This window comes from Coregonus clupeaformis, chromosome 39 (assembly GCF_020615455.1).
Source record: "Coregonus clupeaformis isolate EN_2021a chromosome 39, ASM2061545v1, whole genome shotgun sequence".
NCBI classification, from domain to species: domain Eukaryota; kingdom Metazoa; phylum Chordata; class Actinopteri; order Salmoniformes; family Salmonidae; genus Coregonus; species Coregonus clupeaformis.
In genome coordinates this window covers 6,599,259-6,621,758 of record NC_059230.1, presented here as the reverse complement: position 1 = coordinate 6,621,758, position 22,500 = coordinate 6,599,259, and the positions used below count along the sequence as shown (strand labels likewise).

Genomic DNA, 22,500 nt, shown 5'->3' with positions numbered 1-22,500 from the left:
AGAATGATATGTACAGCAGTAGATGTAATAGACTGAGCTATGAATCCAGTATATCATAAATATGTGGTGTGTATAAACAGTGTAACTAAAATACAATGTACAGCAGTAGAAATATTAGAATGAGCTATGGTCGAGAATACAGTATTTAGATACACAGTGAGAAACAGGACGTTTCCAGTGGTTCAATGTCTCTATAAGATTGGACAGCAGTGTTGGCTGCGTGTGTGTGTGTGTGTGTGTGTGTGTGTGTGTGTGTGTGTGTGTGTGTATCAACTGGTAGACGGTTAGTGATGGCTGTTCAACAGTCTGATGGTAATAGAAGCTGTTCAACAGTCTGATGGTAATAGAAGCTGTTTAACAGTCTGATGGTAATAGAAGCTGTTTAACAGTCTGATGGTAATAGAAGCAGTTTAACAGTCTGATGGTAATAGAAGCTGTTCAACAGTCTGTTGGTAATAGAAGCTGTTCAACAGTCTGATGGTAATAGAAGCTGATCAACAGTCTGATGGTCTGGTAATAGAAACTGTTTAACAGTCTGATGGTAATAGAAGCTGTTCAACAGTCTGATGGTAATAGAAGCTGTTCAACAGTCTGATGGTAATAGAAGCTGTTCAACAGTCTGATGGTCTGGTAATAGAAGCTGTTCAACAGTCTGATGGTAATAGAAGCTGTTCAACAGTCCGTGGCTCGGGTGACGGAGGTCATAATGATCTTCTTGGCCTTCCTTTGACGCCGAGTGACCACACCACCCTCAGGAGAGCCCTGCGGTTTCAGTTGTCGTAGCAGGCGGTGATGCCCTGCCAAATGATCTCAATGGTGCATCTGTAGAAGTCTGTGAGGGTCTTAGGGGGCAAGCCGGATGTCCTCAGCCTCCTTTGAACGTGAGGTATTCCAGGTCAGGGGAACTGAAACTCTTAAGGGTTTGTACATTCCTACAATCACACCATGAGTTGTTGATCATGAAACATACTCCTCCGCATTTTTCCCCTCTCCATGCGATGTATGGAACAGTCTGTATCAAGCACCTCCCCCTGTCAGCCAAGTCTCTGTAAAGCAGATTAGGTTACAGTCTCTCGTATCTCTCTGGTAGGAAATCCACACTCTAATCTCACAAAGTTTTTTTGTTCAGAGACTAATATACTAGGAAGTGGAGGGTAGAGCGACAGCTTACCTTCCGCTTCTTCGACAGCGTCTTTTTGGGAAAAAAGGGCTCCCATGATGAATGAATGGCTTTGGGTAATCCAGACAAAGGATCCAGCTCTGAAAAAGTCTAATTTGTAGTGAGTGAGCTTCGATCTGATGTCCAGAAGTGCTTGTCGGTCATAGGAAATAATACTAGAAACCTTCTGGTCAAATAAAGTAAAAAATAACACTAAAACAAACAAAAGACTGCAAAGTTGTCTTGGAGCTAGAAACCGGGCTACCATCGTTGGCGCCATTTTGTTCCATCACTTCAGATGGAATGCAGTCTATAAATGTGGAATACGAGAAGGCTTCCATTAAAAGTATTGATACACTACATATACAAAAGTATGTGGACACCCCCTTCAAATTAGTGGATTCGGCTATTTCAGCCACACCCGTTGCTGACAGGTGTATAAAATTGAGCACCCAGCCAGGAGCAACAATGGCTCAGCCGTGAAGTGGTAGGCCACACAGAACGGGACCGCCGAGTGCTGTGGTAGGCCACACAGAACGGGACCGCCGAGTGCTGTGGTAGGCCACACAGAACGGGACCGCCGAGTGCTGTGGTAGGCCACACAGAACGGGACCACCGGGTGCTGTGGTAGGCCACACAGAACGGGACCGCCGAGTGCTGTGGTAGGCCACACAGAACGGGACCGCCGAGTGCTGTGGTAGGCCACACAGAACGGGACCGCCGGGTGCTGTGGTAGGCCACACAGAACGGGACCGCCGAGTGCTGTGGTAGGCCACACAGAACGGGACCGCCGAGTGCTGTGGTAGGCCACACAGAACGGGACCGCTGACTGCTGCAGCGCGTACTACCGAGGTCCAAACTGCCTCTGGAAGCAACATCAGCACAATAACTGTTTGTCTGGAGCTTCATGAAATTGGTTTCCATGGCCGAGCAGCCGCACACAAGCCTAAGATTACCATGCATAATGCCATGCGTCTGCTGGAGTGGTGTAAAGCTCGCCGCCATTGGACTCTGGAGCAGTGGAAACTTGTTCTCTGGTGTGATGAATCACACTTCACCATCTGGCAGACTGACGGACGGATCTGGGTTTGGCAGATGCCAGGAGAACGCTACCTGCCCCAATGCATAGTGCCAACTGTAAAGTTTGGTGGAGGAGGAATAATGGTCTGGGGCTGTTTTTCATGGTTCGGGCTAGGCCCCTTAGTTCCAGTGAAGGGAAATCTTAACGCTATAGCATAGAATGACATTCTAGACGATTCTGTTCTTCCAACTTTGTGGCAACAGTTTGGGGAAGGCCCTTTCCTGTTTCAGCATGACAATGCCCCCCGTGCACAAAGCGAGGTATATACAGGAATCGTTTGTCAAGATCGGTGTGGAAGAACTTGACTGGCCTGCACAGAGCCCTGACCTCAACCCCATCAAACATCTTTGGGATGAAATGGAAGGCCGACTGCAAGCCAGGCCTAATCGCCCAAAATCAGTGCCCGACCTCACTAATGCCCTTGTGGCTGAATGGAAGCAAGTCCCCTCAGCAATGTTCCAACATCTAGTGGAAAGCCTTCCCAGAAGAGTGTAGGCTGTTATAGCAGTAAAGGGGGGACCGACTCGATATTAAGGCCCATGATTTTGGAATGAGACGTTCGACAAGCAGGTGTCCACATACTTTTGGTCATGTAGTGTATGCCAATGCGCTCTCTCTCTCTCGCTCTCTCTCTCTCTCGCTCTCTCTCTCTCTCTCTCTCTCTCTCTCTCTCTCTCTCTCTCTCTCTCTCTCTCTCTCTCTCTCTCTCTCTCTCTCTCTCTCTCTCTCTCTCTGTCTCTCTCTCTCTCTCTCTCTCTCTCGCTCTCGCTCTCGCTCTCGCTCTCGCTCTCTGTCTCTCTCTCTCGCTATCTCTCTCTCTCTCTCTCGCTCTCTCTCTCTCTCTCTCGCTCTCTCTCTCTGTAGAGTATTCAGGATGCCCTCCAGAGGGCGCTGTCCTCTCTGCTGCAGACCTCACCTCACCGCAGAGTCGCCATGGTTACCTTCAACGACCAGGTACTGATTGATTTTTGGGAGAGAATTTGGAGGGAGGGAGGGAGGGAAACAGGTCCTGCTGTGACACGAATGATACATTTTTGAACCCCTTATTTAGCATTTTTATCCCGGGGCCTCTCCCAATACTAACCCTCCCCCTAACGTTAAAGGAAAACTCCACTCAAAAACAATCTTTATTTTTTTTCTCATTAGTCCACTGTTGACACAGTCCCAAAATGTTTTGCATGTAACCAGTCAAGTTTTCAAGAAATTTGACTTTCAAGAAGCAAAGTGTCACAAAGCAAAGACATCATCTAGTTGTGCTTCTTGAAAATCCAATATCTTGTATGTTCCAATATCTTGTATGTTCCAATGTCTTGTATGTTCCAATATCTTGTACGTTCCAATATCTTGTATATTCCAATATCTTGTATGTTCCAATATCTTGTTGTGCCCCAAACCAACAAACTTGGGGAACTCCAACAAAGAGAGACATAGAAGCTAAGGACTTATAATATGTTTTAAGATTCATAACACAATCCTGTCTCTCTTCCCTTTTGATGAAGTGTAAGATAAGAATTATAAGACTTGTATTACTAAACTAGTTCTACTTCATTTTGTTGATGTTGAGAGAGAGGTTATTTTCCTGGCACCACTCCGCCAGGGCCCTCACCTCCTCCCTGTAGGCCGTCTCGTCATTGTTGCTAATCAGGCCTACCGCTGTTGTGTGGTCGGCAAAACTTGATGATTGAGTTGGAGGCGTGCGCGGCCACGCAGTCATGGGTGAACAGGGATGTACAAGAGAAGGGGGGGGCTGAGAATGCACCCTTTCTGGGCCCCCCCCCCTGTGTTGAGGATCAGCGTAGTGGAGGTGTTGTTTCCTATCTAAACCACCTGGGGGGGCGGCCCGTCAGGAAGTCCAGGACCCAGTAGCACAGGGAGGGGTTCAAAGGACAGCAAGTGTTGTGTCACATTGCCTCAGACTGGAAAACTACTGCCACCCAGTTGTGTGTGTGTGACACAGATTTAGTGAACTGTAGTAGTGTATTTGACTAATGACAAGATAGTTATCAACAAGAGTCCTTTGATAGCATGAATCAACCGTGTACACAGAACTATGTTGAGAAACTTACTGTCTGTTGATTTTGAGATGATGATTGTATCAAGAACTAAAGATTGATAAATAATAGTGAGTGCTTGTGTGCGTGCGTACGTGTGTGTTGTGTGCGTGCAGGGGTGTGTGTCAACAATGATTGATGGTGGCTTTTCCCCTTCATGTGTATAAGGTGCGTGAGTTTCAAGTTTTGGGGAAGCTATTTTTTTCCACCCCCCCAAAACAAATCTCCTTTATGATAAAGCACCTTTATGATAAATCATTTCATGCAATTCTACGCCACTTTAAATGACTGGAGACATATTAGCAGAATCTTTAACGGCCTACCACAACAACAAAAACACAAAAACACACTGAGAGCAATACAAATGACCTCATCTTGAACCAGCTAATGTAGGGCTACGAAAAGGGGAGACACTTACAAAAGTATTCAGACCCCTTGGATTTCTAAAACATTTTATTCTGTTACAAAGTGGGATAAAAATGTATTTGATTGGCATTTTGTGTAATAAAAAATTCAAAAAATTGTCCAAAATACTCTGTTATGTCAATGGAAGAAACATTCTAATAAAAAATATATATATATATTATTAAAAATGTAATAACTAAAATATAGTTGTTGCATAAGTATTCAGCTCCCTGAGTCAATATATGTTAGAATCACCTTTGGCATCGATTACAACTGTGAGCCTTCTTGGGTAAGTCTGTAAGAGATTTGCGCACCTCGATTGTGCAATATTTGCCCCATTTTTCCTTTTCAAAATTCTTCAAGCTCTGTCAAGGTGTTGGGGATCATGGCTAGACAGCAATCTTCAAGTCTTGCCATAGATTTGTAATTAGATTTAAGTCAAAACTGTAACTTGGCCACTCAGGTACATTCACTGTCTTCTTGGTAAGCAACTCCAGTGTAGATTTGGCCTTGTGTTTTTAGGTTATTGTCTTGCTGAAAGGGGAATTCCTCTCCCAGCAGGTTTTCCTCTAGGATTTTGCCTGTGCTTAGCTCCATCCCGATTATTTTCATCCTGAAAAACTCCCCAGTATTTGTCGATGTCAAGCATACCCATACCATGATGCAGCCACCACCATGCTTGAAAATAAGGAAGCAGTTACTAAGTGATTTGTTGTGTTGTGTTGGATTTTCCCCAAACATAAGGCTATGCATATTTTTTTCAGTATTACTTTAGTGCCTTGTTGATTGTTTTGGATTTTTTAAATTCTGTATATTTGTATTCTTCTTTTCACTCTGTCCATTTAGGTCATTATTGTGGAGTCACTACAATGTTGATCCATCCTCAGTTTTCTCCCATCACAGCCATTGAACTCTGTCGCTGTTTTAAAATCACCAATGGCCTCATGGTAACATCCCTGAGCAGTTTAATTCATGTTCTGCAGCTCAGTTCAGAGGACAATTGTATCTTTGATGTGTCTGGGTGGTTTAATGCATAATCCTCAGCATATTTATTAACTTGACCACGCTTAAAGAGATATTCAACGTCTGATTTGTTATTGTTACCCATCGACCAATCACTGTCCTTCTTTTTGAGGCTTTCCAAAAGCTCCCTGGTCTATGTAGTTGAATCTGTGCTTGAAATTCAATACTTGACTGAGGGACCTTACAGATGTTGTATGTATGGGGGACAGAGGAAGAGTTAGTCATTAAAAAATCATGTCAACCCCTATTATTTCACACAGTGAGTCCATGTAACTTATTATGTGATTTCTTAAGCCAAATTCTACTCCTGAACTAATTTAGGCTTGTCTAAACTAAGGGTCTGAATACTTATGCAACGACTACATAACTCTATATTTTAGTTATGAATGTTGTATTCATCTTTTTTTTTTTAATATATATCATTTTTCTTCCACTTTGACAATTAAATCAAATTTAATATCGCATTGTAACACAATACAATTTGGGGGAAAAATACAAGGGGTCTGAATACTTTTGCAATGCACTGTATTGTAGCCTACAATATGACATCCATCTAGCCTGGAGGAGGAAATTATATTGTCCTATGCACTTGTGATTTAAAAGGATCCAAAGCTATTTTTTTTATAGAAGCTACTGATCCTCTGTGATTAAATCATGCTCTCTGGTGTAGTATTTTAAATGATATAATTTATTTCTGTAAAGACAGGAGTAATTATATAATTTTGGCAAATGTATTTAAATGTACCTTTGGGGAAGCTTAGCTTAGCCTATTAGATGCACCGCCTATGTGTGTACCTACTTCCTGTGGCATCTTTTCTTTATTGGTATAATAATTATCTCTGTCTCTCTCTCTCTCTCTCTCTCTCTCTCTCTCTCTCTGTCTCTCTGTCTCTCTGTCTCACTCTCTCTCTCTCTCTCTCTCTCTCTCTCTGTCTCTCTGTCTCTCTCTCTCTCTCTCTCTGTCTCTCTGTCTCTCTGTCTCTCTTTCTCTCTCTCTCTCTCTCTTTCTCTCTCTCTCTCTCTCTTTCTCTCTGTCTCTCTCTCTCTCTCTCTCTCTCTCTCTCTCTCTCTGTCTCTCTGTCTCTCTCTCTCTCTCTCTCTCTGTCTCTCTCTCTCTCGTCTGTCTCTCTCTCTCTCTCTCTCTGCTCTCTCTCTCTCTCTCTCTCTCTCTCTCTCTCTCTCTCTCTCTCTCTCTGTCTCTGTCTCTGTCTCTGTCTCTCTCTCTCTGTCTCTCTCTCTCTCTCTCTCTCTCTCTCTCTCTCTCTGTCTCTCTCTCTCTCTGTCTCTCTGTCTCTCTCTCTCTCTGTCTCTGTCTCTCTCTCTCTCTCTCTCTCTCTCTCTCTCTCTCTCTCTCTCTCTCTCTCTCTCTCTCTCTCTCTCTCTCTCTCTCTCTCCCTCTCTCCCTCTCTCTCTCTCTCTCTCTAGGTAGTAGTGTATGGTGACGGTTCAGGTTCACCAGTCACTCTGAGGAACTGGGCTCTAGTTGACTATGACTACCTTAGACGACAGGGTAAACAGTACAAAACCCCACACTGTATAGCAGAGAGATACCAACACCTCTCAAGGAGAGTCAAAGAGTGAGTCTGTCTGGTTGACTGTCGGTCTGTCTGTCTGATTGACTGTCTGTCTGTCTGGTTGACTGTCTGTCTGTCTGTCTGGTTGACTGTCTGTCTGTCTGTCTGATTGACTGTCTGTCTGTCTGTCTGGTTGACTGTCTGTCTGTCTGTCTGGTTGACTGTCTGGTTGACTGTCTTACTGTCTGTCTGTCTGTCTGGTTGACGGTCTGACTGGCTGTCTGTCTATGTCTGTCTGTCTGTCTCTCTCTCCTCTCTCTCCAGGTTGAGGGAGCATGGAGCTACAGCGCTGGGTCCTGCTGCCTTAGTCTCCGTTGCCATGGCATCTCAATACGTGGGGTCAAAGGTCAGAGCTGAGCATTCCATCCAACACCATTCTGACAGCATGTCCCATTTCTGTCTGTTTGTCAACTCCTATGTTATTGTTGTGACCATTTATAACCTTTCTGTGTTCTGTGATTGGTTGACCTCTAGGTGATCCTGTGTACAGACGGGCGAGCCAACATCGGATTGGGTGCGATGGAGGAGAGTTCCGTCCCTTTATCCTCCCCCCAGTCACCTTACTTCTACAGACAGTTAGCCCATGAGGCAGCTAACAGCGGGTTAGTGTACCCCCCGAAATACCTCCATGTACCCCTAAATATAATACAATACACCCCCAAACATTCATGCCCAATAGCTTATCACAAAACTCCCAAATATCAAAACCCATAAAGCACCAAAACCTGAGTGGACAACCTGAGTGGACAACCTGAGTGGACAACCTGAGTGGACAACCTGAGGGGACAACCTGAGGGGACAACCTGAGGGGACAGCAGATGACTGTTTACCCACTGGTGTAACAGACACTCCCGCAGCCCCCGCAAGGCGGGACCCCCAACCCCCCCCCCCAGATAGCATATGAACACGTCATAAACTATGGAATAAATGTTTAGAATGACAGGAAATTAGTTCTAAAACGGCAACATCTTCTCAGCCTCATGGCAAAATTTGTAAAATAGCATGAGATTAGCTAGAAAACAGAATTTTTTTCTCTGCCCCATTGCAACAAAAAAAATATATAAAATACAAATGTATTTAAAAGACTCAGCTGTGCCCCTAAGAAACGTATTTTTTCACTCTGCAGGGTGATGGTTGATTAATAGATTTGCCATGTATCTTCTGATTGACTGATTGTATTATCTGTTTCTGCAGGGTGATAGTTTCAGTGATGACCTTTGAGGGAACAGACTGCAGATTGGCTGAGGTGGGACTACTAGCAGACCAGACTGGAGGAAGGGTGAGAGACACTCACTCACACACACACACACACACACACACACACACACACACACACACACACACACACACACACACACACACGCATCTACCAAACTCATGGACCCACGCACACACACACACACCGACACACACACGAGCATGCACGCACACGCACACACACACGTGCGTGCACACAAACACACACCTGTGTAAATGTCTCTGATAGCATCAGCCTAAGGACTCAAAAACAAAAACATGAAGGTGGAGTTTTGGCAGCCTCTGTGGCTGAGAGATTATTACATTACATGCCGGGAATGCGTGAGTGTGTTAGTGTTTTGGTTTAGCCGTTCAGGTGATGAGAGAAGTACTTCCTTGTTGTTTGTTTGTTACTCATCAGTCTTCTCTCTCTCTCTCTCTCTCTCTCTCTCTCTCTCTCTCTCTCTCTCTCTCTCTCTCTCTCTCTCTCTCTCTCTCGTCTGTCTGTCTGTCTGTCTGTCTCTCTCTCTCTCTCTCTCTCTCTCTCTCTTTCTGTCTGTCTGTCTCTCTCGCTCTCTCTCTCTCTCTCTCTCTCGCTCTCTCTCTCGCTCTCGCTTCTTTCTCTCCTTTCACATGTCATATCCTCTGCATCTCTCTTCCTCTCCTCCTCTTCTCACCAGTCCTTTCCCACCCTTTCTCTACCTCTCACCCTTTCCTCCTCCTCCTCCTCCTCCTCCATGTCAGTCGGGAATATATATATATATATATATAGATATATGTATATATAGTACATTCGGAAAGTATTCCACTTTGTTACGTTACAGCCTTATTCTAAAATTGATTAAATAATTTTTTATATATAACATTTACATAAGTATTCAGAAACTTTACTCAGTACTTTGTTGAAGCACCTTTGGCAGCGATTACAGCCTCAAGTCTTCTTGGGTATGACGCTACAAGCTTGGCACACCTGTATTTGGGGTGTCTACATGAAAATTGCTAAAAAAGCAACAAATTGGAAGTTTTGGAATGGCCTAGTCAAAGTCCAGACCTAATCCCAATTGAGATGTTGTGGCAGGACTTGAAACGAGCAGTTCATGCTTGAAAACCCACACGTCACTGAGTTAAAGCAGTTCTGCATGGAAGAGTGGGCCAAAATTCCTCCACAGCGACGTGAGAGACTGATCAACAACTACAGGAAGCATTTGGTTGGAGTCATTGCAGCTAAAGGTGGCACAACCAGTTATTGAGTGTAAGGGGGCAATTACTTTTTCACACAGGGGAATTGGGTGTTGCATAACTTTGTTTATGAAATAAATATGTAATTGTTGTGTTATTTGTTCACTTATGTTCCCTTTATCTAATATTAGGTTTTGGTTGAAGATCTGATAACATTCAGTATCACAAATATGCAAAAGTAGAGAAAATTAGAAATGGGGTAAATACTTTTTCATAGCACTGTATATATATATATACAGTGGGGAAAAAAAGTATTTAGTCAGCCACCAATTGTGCAAGTTCTCCCACTTAAAAAGATGAGAGAGGCCTGTAATTTTCATCATAGGTACACGTCAACTATGACAGACAAATTGAGATGTTTTTTTTCCAGAAAATCACATTGTAGGATTTTTTATGAATTTATTTGCAAATTATGGTGGAAAATAAGTATTTGGTCACCTACAAACAAGCAAGATTTCTGGCTCTCACAGACCTGTAACTTCTTCTTTAAGAGGCTCCTCTGTCCTCCACTCGTTACCTGTATTAATGGCACCTGTTTGAACTTGTTATCAGTATAAAAGACACCTGTCCACAACCTCAAACAGTCACACTCCAAACTCCACTATGGCCAAGACCAAAGAGCTGTCAAAAGACACCAGAAACAAAATTGTAGACCTGCACCAGGCTGGGAAGACTGAATCTGCAATAGGTAAGCAGCTTGGTTTGAAGAAATCAACTGTGGGAGCAATTATTAGGAAATGGAAGACATACAAGACCACTGATAATCTCCCTCGATCTGGGGATCCACGCAAGATCTCACCCCTTGGGGTCAAAATGATCACAAGAACGGTGAGCAAAAATCCCAGAACCACACGGGGGACCTAGTGAATGACCTGCAGAGAGCTGGGACCAAAGTAACAAAGCCTACCATCAGTAACACACTACGCCGCCAGGGACTCAAATCCTGCAGTGCCAGACGTGTCCCCCTGCTTAAGCCAGTACATGTCCAGGCCCGTCTGAAGTTTGCTAGAGTGCATTTGGATGATCCAGAAGAGGATTGGGAGAATGTCATATGGTCAGATGAAACCAAAATATAACTTTTTGGTAAAAACTCAACTCGTCATGTTTGGAGGACAAAGAATGCTGAGTTGCATCCAAAGAACACCATACCTACTGTGAAGCATGGGGGTGTAAACATCATGCTTTGGGGCTGTTTTTTCTGCAAAGGGACCCGGACGACTGATCCGTGTAAAGGAAAGAATGAATGGGGCCATGTATCGTGAGATTTTGAGTGAAAACCTCCTTCCATCAGCAAGGGCATTGAAGATGAAACGTGGCTGGGTCTTTCAGCATGACAATGATCCCAAACACACCGCCCGGGCAACGAAGGAGTGGCTTCGTAAGAAGCATTTCAAGGTCCTGGAGTGGCCTAGCCAGTCTCCAGATCTCAACCCCATAGAAAATCTTTGGAGGGAGTTGAAAGTCCGTGTTGCCCAGCGACAGCCCCAAAACATCACTGCTCTAGAGGAGATCTGCATGGAGGAATGGGCCAAAATACCAGCAACAGTGTGTGAAAACCTTGTGAAGACTTACAGAAAATGTTTTGACCTGTGTCATTGCCAACAAAGGGTATATAATAAAGTATTGAGAAACTTTTGTTATTGACCAAATACTTATTTTCCACCATAATTTGCAAATAAATTCATTAAAAATCCTACAATGTGATTTTCTGGATTTTCTTTTCTCATTTTGTCTGTCATAGTTGACGTGTACCTATGATGAAAATTACAGGCCTCTCTCATCTTTTTAAGTGGGAGAACTTGCACAATTGGTGGCTGACCAAATACTTTTTTCCCCCACTGTATATATATATATATATATGATGGTGTGCATTGATAGTATGGACAGTATATGAATATAAAAGGTGTGTACAGCAGTAGTTATATAGGATGAGCCTTGACTAGAATACAGTATATACATACAGTGGGGAGAACAAGTATTTGATACACTGCCGATTTTGCAGGTTTTCCTATTTACAAAGCATGTAGAGGTCTGTAATTTTTATCATAGGTACACTTCAACTGTGAGAGACGGAATCTAAAACAAAAATCCAGAAAATCACATTGTATGATTTTTAAGTAATTAATTTGCATTTTATTGCATGACATAAGTATTTGATCACCTACCAACCAGTAAGAATTAAGGCTCTCACAGACCTGTTAGTTTTTCTTTAAGAAGCCCTCCTGTTCTCCACTCATTACCTGTATTAACTGCACCTGTTTGAACTCATTACCTGTATAAAAGACACCTGTCCACACACTCAATCAAACAGACTCCAACCTCTCCACAATGGCCAAGACCAGAGAGCTGTGTAAGGACATCAGGGATAAAATTGTAGACCTGCACAAGGCTGGGATGGGCTACAGGACAATAGGCAAGCAGCTTGGTGAGAAGGCAACAACTGTTGGCGCAATTATTAGAAAATTGAAGAAGTTCAAGATGACGGTCAATCACCCTCGGTCTGGGGCTCCATGCAAGATCTCACCTCGTGGGGCATCAATTATCATGAGGAAGGTGAGGGATCAGCCCAGAACTACACGGCAGGACCTGGTCAAAGACCTGAAGAGAGCTGGGACCACAGTCTCAAAGAAAACCATTAGTAACACACTACGCCGTCATGGATTAAAATCCTGCAGCGCACGCAAGGTCCCCCTGCTCCAGCCAGCGCATGTCCAGGCCCATCTGAAGTTTGCCAATGACCATCTGGATGATCCAGAGGAGGAATGGGAGAAGGTCATGTGCTGATGAGACAAAAATAGAGCTTTTTGGTCTAAACTCCACTCGCCGTGTTTGGAGGAAGAAGAAGGATGAGTACAACCCCAAGAACACCATCCCAACTGTGAAGCATGGAGGTGGAAACATCATTCTTTGGGGATGCTTTTCTGCAAAGGAGACAGGACGACTGCACCGTATTGAGGGGAGGATGGATGGGGCCATGTATCGCAAGATCTTGGCCAACAACCTCCTTCCCTCAGTAAGAGCATTGAAGATGGGTCGTGGCTGGGTCTTCCAGCATGACAACGACCCGAAACACACAGCCAGGGCAACTAAGGAGTGGCTCCGTAAATAGCATCTCAAGGTCCTGGAGTGGCCTAGCCAGTCTCCAGACCTGAACCAAATAGAAAATCTTTGGAGGGAGCTGAAAGTCCGTATTGCCCAGCGACAGCCCCGAAACCTGAAGGATCTGGAGAAGGTCTGTATGGAGGAGTGGGCCAAAATCCCTGCTGCAGTGTTTGCAAACCTGGTCAAGACCTACAGGAAACGTATGATCTCTGTAATTGCAAACAAAGGTTTCTGTACCAAATATTAAGTTCTGCTTTTCTGATATATCAAATACTTATGTCATGCAATAAAATGCAAATTATTTACTTAAAAATCATACAATGACATTTTCTGGATTTGTTTCTGGAAATTACAGACCTCTACATGCTTTGTAAGTAGGAAAACCTGCAAAATCGGCAGTGTATCAAATACTTGTTCTCCCCCCATATATACATACAGTGGGGAAATTTTTTTTTAGTCAGCCATCAATTGTGCAAGTTCTCCCACTTAAAAAGATGAGAGAGGCCTGTAATTTTCATCATAGGTACACGTCAACTATGACAGACAAAATGAGAAAAAAATATCCAGAAAATCACATTTTAGGATTTTTTATGAATTTATTTGCAAATTATGGTGGAAAATAAGTATTTGGTCAATAACAAAAGTTTCTCAATACTTTGTTATATACCCTTTGTTGGCAATGACACAGGTCAAACGTTTTCTGTAAGTCTTCACAAGGTTTTCACACACTGTTGCTGGTATTTTGGCCCATTCCTCCATGCAGATCTCCTCTAGAGCAGTGATGTTTTGGGGCTGTCGCTGGGCAACACAGACTTTCAACTCCCTCCAAAGATTTTCTATGGGGTTGAGATCTGGAGACTGGCTAGGCCACTCCAGGACCTTGAAATGCTTCTTACGAAGCCACTCCTTCGTTGCCCGGGCGGTGTTGCTTCCTAAGTGGACAGTTTGATTTCACAGAAGTGTGATTGACTTGGAGTTACATTGTGTTGTTTAAGTGTTCCCTTTATTTTTTTGAGCAGTGTATGATGGTGTGTATTGACATCATGGCTAGTATATGAATATAAAAGGTGTGGACAGCAGTAGTTATATAGGATGAGCCATGACTAGAATACAGTATATACATATGAAGTGGACAGCAGTAGTTATATAGGATGAGCCTTGACTAGAAAACAGTATATCCATATGAAGTGGACAGCAGTAGTTATATAGGATGAGCCATGACTAGAATACAGTATATCCATATGAAGTGGACAGCAGTAGTTATATAGGATGAGCCTTGACTAGAATACAGTATATCCATATGAAGTGGACAGCAGTAGTTATATAGGATGAGCCATGACTAGAATACAGTATATCCATATGAAGTGGACAGCAGTAGTTATATAGTAATAATAATAATGCATGAAGTGGGTAAAACAGTATGTAAACATACCATCCTCTGTCAACTGTTCAGGTGAATATAGTAAGCATCGGTACCGTAGCAACAGAGATCCAGTCAGCTCTGGCCGACAACATCGTAGCAACGGGTGTCACGGCAACGCTACTAGCAGCTGATGGCATGTGAGTATGACTCCATTTTGTGTTAAGCGTCACACACACACATCTTTTGTGTTCAATATCTGTTTTTTAAAATTCAAACCTCTCAAGTCAGCCATGAAAACACGTCATCCTTCTCCCCAGGTATTTTCCCTATGAGGAGGAGTGTAACCACCGTCTAGTAAGGGAGATAGGGAATGTAACAGAAGTGATAGAAATCACCTTTCAGTTCGCCTGCAAGCCTGACAGCGTAGAGCGTGAGTGATACATAGATGCATGCACAAACACGCACTCACACACACACACACACACACAGTGACCCCACAGTGACCCCACAGTGACCCCACAGTGACCCCACAGTGACCCCACAGTGTGTGTGTGTGATGTACAGATATCATGCGCAGAGACAGACTACCGTTCCAGCTACAGTTGTCCTTCACCACCAGAGATCAACAGAAAGTAACACGCATCATCACTGAACAGAGACGGGTTACTACCAGCAGGTAACGCACACACACACACAGACACACACACACGGACACACACACACGGACACACACACACGGACACACACACACGGACACACACACACACACACGGACACACACACACGGACACACACACACACACACGGACACACACACACACACACACATGCATTATCATCATCATTAGGTAGCCTTGACGTTAGAGTGGCCGATCAGCAGCTGGAAGGTTGCTGGTTCAAATCCCGGGCTGTGATGATGGTGTCTGATCCCAAGTATTGTTTTAACAAATTGGTCACTAAAATATCTATTATATTCTCTCTCAATTCAATTCAATTTCAACTTCAATTTCAACTTCAATTTAAGGGCTTTATTGGCATGGGAAACGTATGTTAACATTGCCAAAGCAAGTGAAGTAGATAGTAAACAAAAGTGAAATAAACAATAAATATTAACAGTAAACATTACACTCAGAAGTTCCAAAAGAATAAAGACATTTCAAATGTCATATTATGTCTATATACAGTGTTGTAACAATGTGCAAATAGTTAAAGTACAAAAGGGAAAATAAATAAACATAAATATGGGTTGTATTTACAATGGTGTTTGTTCTTCACTGGTTGCCCTTTTCTTGTGGCAACAGGTCACAAATATTGCAGCTGTGATGGCACACTGTGGTTTTTCACCCAGTAGATATGGGAGTTTATCAAAATTGGGTTTGTTTTCGATTCTTTGTGGGTCTGTGTAATCTGAGGGAAATACAGTGGGGAAAAAAAGTATTTAGTCAGCCACCAATTGTGCAAGTTCTCCCACTTAAAAAGATGAGAGAGGCCTGTAATTTTCATCATAGGTACATGTCAACTATGACAGACAGAATGAGAAGAAAAAAATCCAGAAAATCACATTGTAGGATTTTTAATGAATTTATTTGCAAATTATGGTGGAAAATAAGTATTTGGTCAATAACAAAAGTTTCTCAATACTTTGTTATATACCCTTTGTTGGCAATGACACAGGTCAAACGTTTTCTGTAAGTCTTCACAAGGTTTTCACACACTGTTGCTGGTATTTTGGCCCATTCCTCCATGCAGATCTCCTTTAGAGCAGTGATGTTTTGGGGCTGTCGCTGGGCAACACGGACATTCAACTCCCTCCAAAGATTTTCTATGGGGTTGAGATCTGGAGACTGGCTAGGCCACTCCAGGACCTTGAAATGCTTCTTACGAAGCCACTCCTTCGTTGCCTGGGCGGTGTGTTTGGGATCATTTTCATGCTGAAAGACCCAGCCATGTTTCATCTTCAATGCCCTTGCTGATGGAAGGAGGTTTTCACTCAAAATCTCACGATACATGGCCCCATTCATTCTTTCCTTTACACGGATCAGTCGTCCTGGTCCCTTTGCAGAAAAACAGCCCCAAAGCATGATGTTTCCACCCCCATGCTTCACAGTAGGTATGGTGTTCTTTGGATGCAACTCAGCATTCTTTGTCCTCCAAACACGACGAGTTGAGTTTTTACCAAAAAGTTCTATTTTGGTTTCATCTGACCATATGACATTCTCCCAATCCTCTTCTGGATCATCCAAATTCACTCTAGCAAACTTCAGACGGGCCTGGACATGTACTGGCTTAAGCAGGGGGACACGTCTTGCACTGCAGGATTTGAGTCCTTGGCGGCGTAGTGTGTTACTGATGGTAGGCTTTGTTACTTTGGTCCCAGCTCTCTGCAGGTCATTCACTAGGTCCTCCCGTGTGGTTCTGGGATTTTTGCTTACTGTTCTTGTGATCATTTTGACCCCACGGGGTGAGATCTTGCGTGGAGCCCCAGATCGAGGGAGATTATCAGTGGTCTTGTATGTCTTCCATTTCCTAATAATTGCTCCCACAGTTGATTTCTTCAAACCAAGCTGCTTACCTATTGCAGATTCAGTCTTCCCAGCCTGGTGCAGGTCTACAATTTTGTTTCTGGTGTCCTTTGACAGCTCTTTGGTCTTGGCCATAGTGGAGTTTGGAGTGTGACTGTTTGAGGTTTTGGACAGGTGTCTTTTATACTGATAACAAGTTCAAACAGGTGCCATTAATACAGGTAACGAGTGGAGGACAGAGGAGCCTCTTAAAGAAGAAGTTACAGGTCTGTGAGAGCCAGAAATCTTGCTTGTTTCTAGGTGACCAAATACTTATTTTCCACCATAATTTGCAAATAAATTCATAAAAAATCCTACAATGTGATTTTCTGGATTTTTTTTCCTCCATTTGTCTGTCATAGTTGACGTGTACCTATGATGAAAATTACAGGCCTCTCTCATCTTTTTAAGTGGGAGAACTTGCACAATTGGTGGCTGACTAAATACTTTTTTTCCCCACTGTATGTGTCTCTAATATGGTCATACATTTGGCAGGAGGTTAGGAAGTGCAGCTCAGTTTCCACCTCATTTTGTGGGCAGTGTGCACATAGCCTGTTTTCTCTTGAGAGCCAGGTCTGCCTACGGCGGCCTTTCTCAATAGCAAGGCTATGCTCACTGAGTCTGTACATAGTCAAAGCTTTCCTTAAGTTTGGGTCAGTCACAGTGGTCAGGTATTCTGCCACTGTGTACTCTCTGTTTAGGGCCAAATAGCATTCTAGTTTGCTCTGTTTTTTTTTGTTAATTATTTTCAATGTGTCAAGTAATTCTCTTTTTGTTTTCTCATGATTTGGTTGGGTCTAATTGTGTTGTTGTCCTGGGGCTGTGTGTGGTCTGTTTGTGTTTGTGAACAGAGCCCCAGGACCAGCTTGCTTAGCGGACTCTTCTCCAAGTTCATCTCTCTGTAGGTGATGGCTTTGTTATGGAAGGTTTGGGAATCGCTTCCTTTTAGGTGGTTGTAGAATTTAACGGCTCTTTTCTGGATTTTGATAATTAGTGGGTATCGGCCTAATTCTGCTCTGCATGCATTATTTGGTGTTTTACGTTGTACACTGAGGATATTTTGCATGCAGAGTCTCAATTTGGTGTTTGTCCCATTTTGTGAATTATTGGTTGGTGAGCGGACCCCAGACCTCAGAACCATGAAGGGCAATGGGTATTATAACTGATTCAAGTATTTTTAGCCAGATCCTAATTGGTATGTCAAATGTTATGTTCCTTTTGATGGCATAGAAGGCCCTTCTCTCTCTGTCTCTCAATTATTATTTATTTTCTTAAATTCAATGTATTATATTCATGTATTAAATCAAATTTCAGGCCCCAAATTAACTCTTCCCTCTCCCTCTATCGCTCTCTCACTGTCTGTCTCTGTCTCGCGCTCTCTCTCTCTGTCTCGCGCTCTCTCTCTCTCTGTCTCGCGCTCTCTCTGTCTCGCTCTCTCTCTCTCTCTCTCTGTCTCGCGCTCTCTCTCTCTGTCTCGTGCTCTCTCTCTCTCTGTCTCGTGCTCTCTCTCGCTCTGTCTCATGCTCTCTCTCTCTCTGTCTCTCTCTCTCTCTCTCTCTCTCTCTGTCTCGCGCTCTCTCTCTCTCTGTCTCGTGCTCTCTCTCTCTCTGTCTCGTGCTCTCTCTCTCTCTCTGTCTCTCTCTCGCTCTCTGTCTCGCTCTCTCTCGCTCTCTGTCTCGCTCTCTCTCGCTCTCTGTCTCGCTCTCTCTCGCTCTCTGTCTCTCTCTCTCGCTCTCTGTCTCTCTATCGCTCTCTCTCTCTCTCTCTACCCCTGTTCTCTCTCTCTCTCCCCCTCTCTCTCTCTCTCTACCCCTGTTCTCTCTCTCTCGCCCCCTCAATTTAATTTAATGTATTAATTAATGTAATTAGCTTTATTGGCATGACATAACAATGTACATATTGCCAAAGCTTACTTTGGATATTTACACTATTAACATAATTAAAATAATAATAATCAATATTGTCAACGGGACAACAGTAACAACAATAACCAAGAGTCAAAATATCCATTGAACAATAACAATATAGAGGACATGTGCAGGTTGGTTGGTCTGTCAGACACTGTCCCTCATCTTATGGCAGGCAGCAATGTAGTGCGCTGCCAACCCACAGCTCTCTGCGTCCTCCCCCAACAGGACGGGTAGCCTATCCTGCCAACCCACAGCTCTCTGCGTCCTCCCCCAACAGGACGGGTAGCCTGAGTCCTCCCCCAACAGGACGGGTAGCCTGTGTCCTCCCCCAACAGGACGGGGAGCCTATTCTCATCAGAGAGGTCTTTGAAACCTTGAATAAGGGTTTCAAATTTGGGGAACTGACACTTTAATTGTTTTATATTTTTGACATTTTGTCAGGAAATGCAACTCTTTCTCAGGTTCTGCTGTGGTGCAGTGGTTGCACAGCCTTTCCTCTACAGGAAGCCACGTTTTCCTGTGTCTACCCTTCTCAATGGCAAGGCTGTGCTCACTGAGCCTGTACTTTGTCAAGGTTTTTCTAAGGTTTTGATCAGTAACCATGGTCAAATAGTTAGCCACGGTGTACTGTCGATTTAGGGCCAGATAGCACTGCATTTTACTATGTGCTTGTGCATGTTTTTCCCAATAAGCAGTGTAGTTCTGTTTTGACTGTTTTGTAATTTGGTTTATTCTGATTGATTGGATGTTCTGGTCCTGAGGCTTCAGTGTGTTAGTAGAACAGGTTCGTGAACTCAGCCCCAGGACCAGCTGGATGAGGGGACTCTTTTCTTTGCTCAGCTCTTGGCATTGCAGGGCTTGGTAATGATATGAGAGGGGGTCACTGTATTTTAGTTGTTTCCAAAACTGAATTGCTCTTTTTTGAGTTTTTATTATTAGTGGATGTTGGCCTAATTCTGCCCTGCATGCATTGTTCGTAGTTTTCCTCTGGACATGTAGGAGAATCTTACAGAACTCTGCATGCAGGGTTTCAATGGGGTGTTTGTCACATTTGGTGAAATCTTGTTTTGCAAGTGGACCCCACACCTCGCTGCCATAAAGGTTCAATTACACATTCAATTAGTTTTAGCCAGATTTTAATAGGTATTTGAATTTGAATGTGTTTTTTAATGGTGTAGAATGCCCTGCGTGCTTTCTCTCTCAGTTCATTCACTGCATCATTAAGGTGTCCAGTTGAGCTTATTTTTTAAACCTAAGTAATTGTAGTGTGTGCAGTACTCTATATATTTTGTACCAATTGAGAACTTTGGTCTAATTCCCTGAGATCTGGATCTTCTCTGGAAAATCATTATTTCTGTCTTTTTGGGGTTTGCTGCCAGGGCCCAGGTCTGACAGTACTGCTCTAGCAGGTCCAGGCTCTGCTGTAGGCCATGTGCTGTGGGGTGACAGCAGGCACAGGTCATCTGCGAAGAGCAGGCATTTAACCTCTGAATTGTGGAGATTAACACCAGGGGCTGGGGATTTTTCTAGAATAGTGGCCAATTCGTTGATGTAAATATTGAAGAGTGCAGGGCTCAGATTGCAACCCTGGCGAAGGCCCCGCCCCTGGTTAAAGAATTCTGTTATTTTTTTTGCCGATTTTGATGCTGCACGTATTGCCAATTGATTTAATTATGTCATATGTTTTACCCCCTACATCACTTTCAATAACTTTGTAGAACAGTACTGTATGCCAAATAGAATCAAATGCTTCTTAGAAGTCGATAAAGCAAGCGTACATTTTGGTATTATTTTGGTGGACATGTTTATCTATCAGGGTGTAAATATGATCGGTCGTGCGATGTTTTGGTATAAATCCAATTTGGCTTTTACTCAAGACATTGCGCTTATTAAGGAAGTTTAGAACTCTTACATTTATAATACTACAGAAAACCTTCCCCAGGTTACTGTTCACACAAATGCCTCTGTAATTGTTAGGGTCAAGTTTGTCTCCGTTCTTAAAGATTGGGGTTATGAGTCCTTGATTCCAGATGTCAGGGAAATAACCTACACTCGGGATCAAATGAAACAGTTTTAATATAGCCAAATGACATTTTGCACTAGTGAATTTGAGCATCTCATTTAGGATGCCATCAGGTCGGCATGCTTTTTTAAATATAAGGGCCTGAAGTTTCTCATAGAGCTCCTGATCAGTAATTAGGAGTCCAATGGATTTTGATTGTCCTTTACAGCTTTTCCTAATCCATTCAACTTCTCATGAATTTGGCATTGTTCTGCGTTTGTGTCCATTTGAACGGTGTTGTAGAGTGTTTTAAAATGGGTTGTCCAAATGTCACAATTTTTTTTATCGCTAATTCCTCTTGTTTGGATTTTTTTTTTTTAGCTTTTTCAAATTTTGCCAGAAGTTGTTTGTGTTTATGGACTCCTCAATCAGTGTCAGCTGCTTGCTATTGTACTGTGCTTTATTGGTTCTGAGTGTACGTTTATAGAGTTTTAAAGTATCACAGTCATGAAGGCGTAATTCACCATTATTTGGGTCTCTGTGCTTTTGGTTTGATAGTGTTCTAAGTTTTTTCCTTATAATTTTACAATCTGCATCAAACCAGTTGTCATCTGGGGTCTTTTTTTGTTTTGTTTTGTATCAATTTCAGTTGTGCTTCTTTTGCCGTTTGCCTGAATATATAGTTGATGTTTTTTTTACTGCTAGATTGATGCCTTCTTTACTGTGAGTGAATGTGGTATCCAGAAAGTTATCTAAGAGTGTTTGGATATTTTGGTTACTCGCTTTCTGGTATTCTTCTGTGGTGTTTTGGGCCCATCTGTATGATTTTCTGATGTTGTACAGCTTACTGGGCTGTGAATGTGTGGTTGTTTCCATGTCTGCTCTTTTGAGGAACAACGTAATTTGGCTGTGATCAGACAGAGGTGTTAGTGGCTTGACGGTGAATGAGCTGAGGGGGTCAATGTCTGTAATCATATAGTCTACTGTGCTGTGGCCAAGAGGTGAGCAATAGGTGGATCTCCCCAAAGAGTCCCCCCGTAACCTACCATTGACAAAGGACAAACCCAAACCCCTGGAAATGGCACGTCTCTTCCTCAAGGTTGGGGAATATCTCCTCTGAGTAATATAGGGATTCTGAAGGGGGGGTATATATTGCGCAAAGGAACACATATTTTTCTGTCAGTACAAGTAATTTGTTCAGTTTTAACCAAATGTGATATTTACCAATTTTGAGGGCGTCAATTAGATTTCGTAGTTCGGATTTGTACCAAATGATCAATCCTCCAGAGTCTCTGCCTCTAATAAAGAGCTGTGTTTCTGTGAAGGCACAATCACCTCTCCGTAGCCTGCGGGACGGTGAGTGACAATGTCTGCCTTACACCATGTCTCCTGCACAATGACGACATCAACATCTTTTAAGATATATTATTTTTTTTAACTCCAGAGCTAAACTCTTCAATCCAAAGGTTGATGAGTTTAGGCCCTGAATGTTCCACATGGTAACTGACAGCGATTTCATGTTGCATAAAGAAAGAACAGCACAGTCAAAAAATACAGTAACTACTAACAACTAAGTTGTTAAGAGTGAGATAAACAGGATAACAGTAAACATTTGTACTGTTATATATATATATATATTCCTATTCATTGAACAAGTAAACTTTTAATACAATAGGTGTGTGTGTGCGCGCGTTTAGTGCAGTTTAGTGCAGATGGATTGGAGGAGCTGTTTAATCTCACTCAACCCTACAGGGTCCTCCAGTCCCGCTGCTGGGCCCTGTGGAGTGGAGGGGG

At 43.1% G+C, this 22,500-nt stretch overlaps 1 protein-coding gene across 1 annotated transcript in view; it reads left to right on the top strand.

Annotated features, from left to right (window-relative positions):
• The window catches only part of LOC121554675 (circularly permutated Ras protein 1), a 28,806-nt gene that overhangs the window by 2,465 nt on the left and 3,841 nt on the right, over positions 1–22,500 (top strand). The window contains exons 6-13 of the mRNA XM_041868345.2: positions 3,105–3,194; positions 7,145–7,296; positions 7,558–7,639; positions 7,768–7,895; positions 8,488–8,572; positions 14,324–14,430; positions 14,551–14,663; positions 14,798–14,909. Of these exons, the coding sequence (XP_041724279.2) occupies positions 3,105–3,194; positions 7,145–7,296; positions 7,558–7,639; positions 7,768–7,895; positions 8,488–8,572; positions 14,324–14,430; positions 14,551–14,663; positions 14,798–14,909 (869 nt within the window). The remainder of the gene's footprint in view (positions 1–3,104; positions 3,195–7,144; positions 7,297–7,557; positions 7,640–7,767; positions 7,896–8,487; positions 8,573–14,323; positions 14,431–14,550; positions 14,664–14,797; positions 14,910–22,500) is intronic.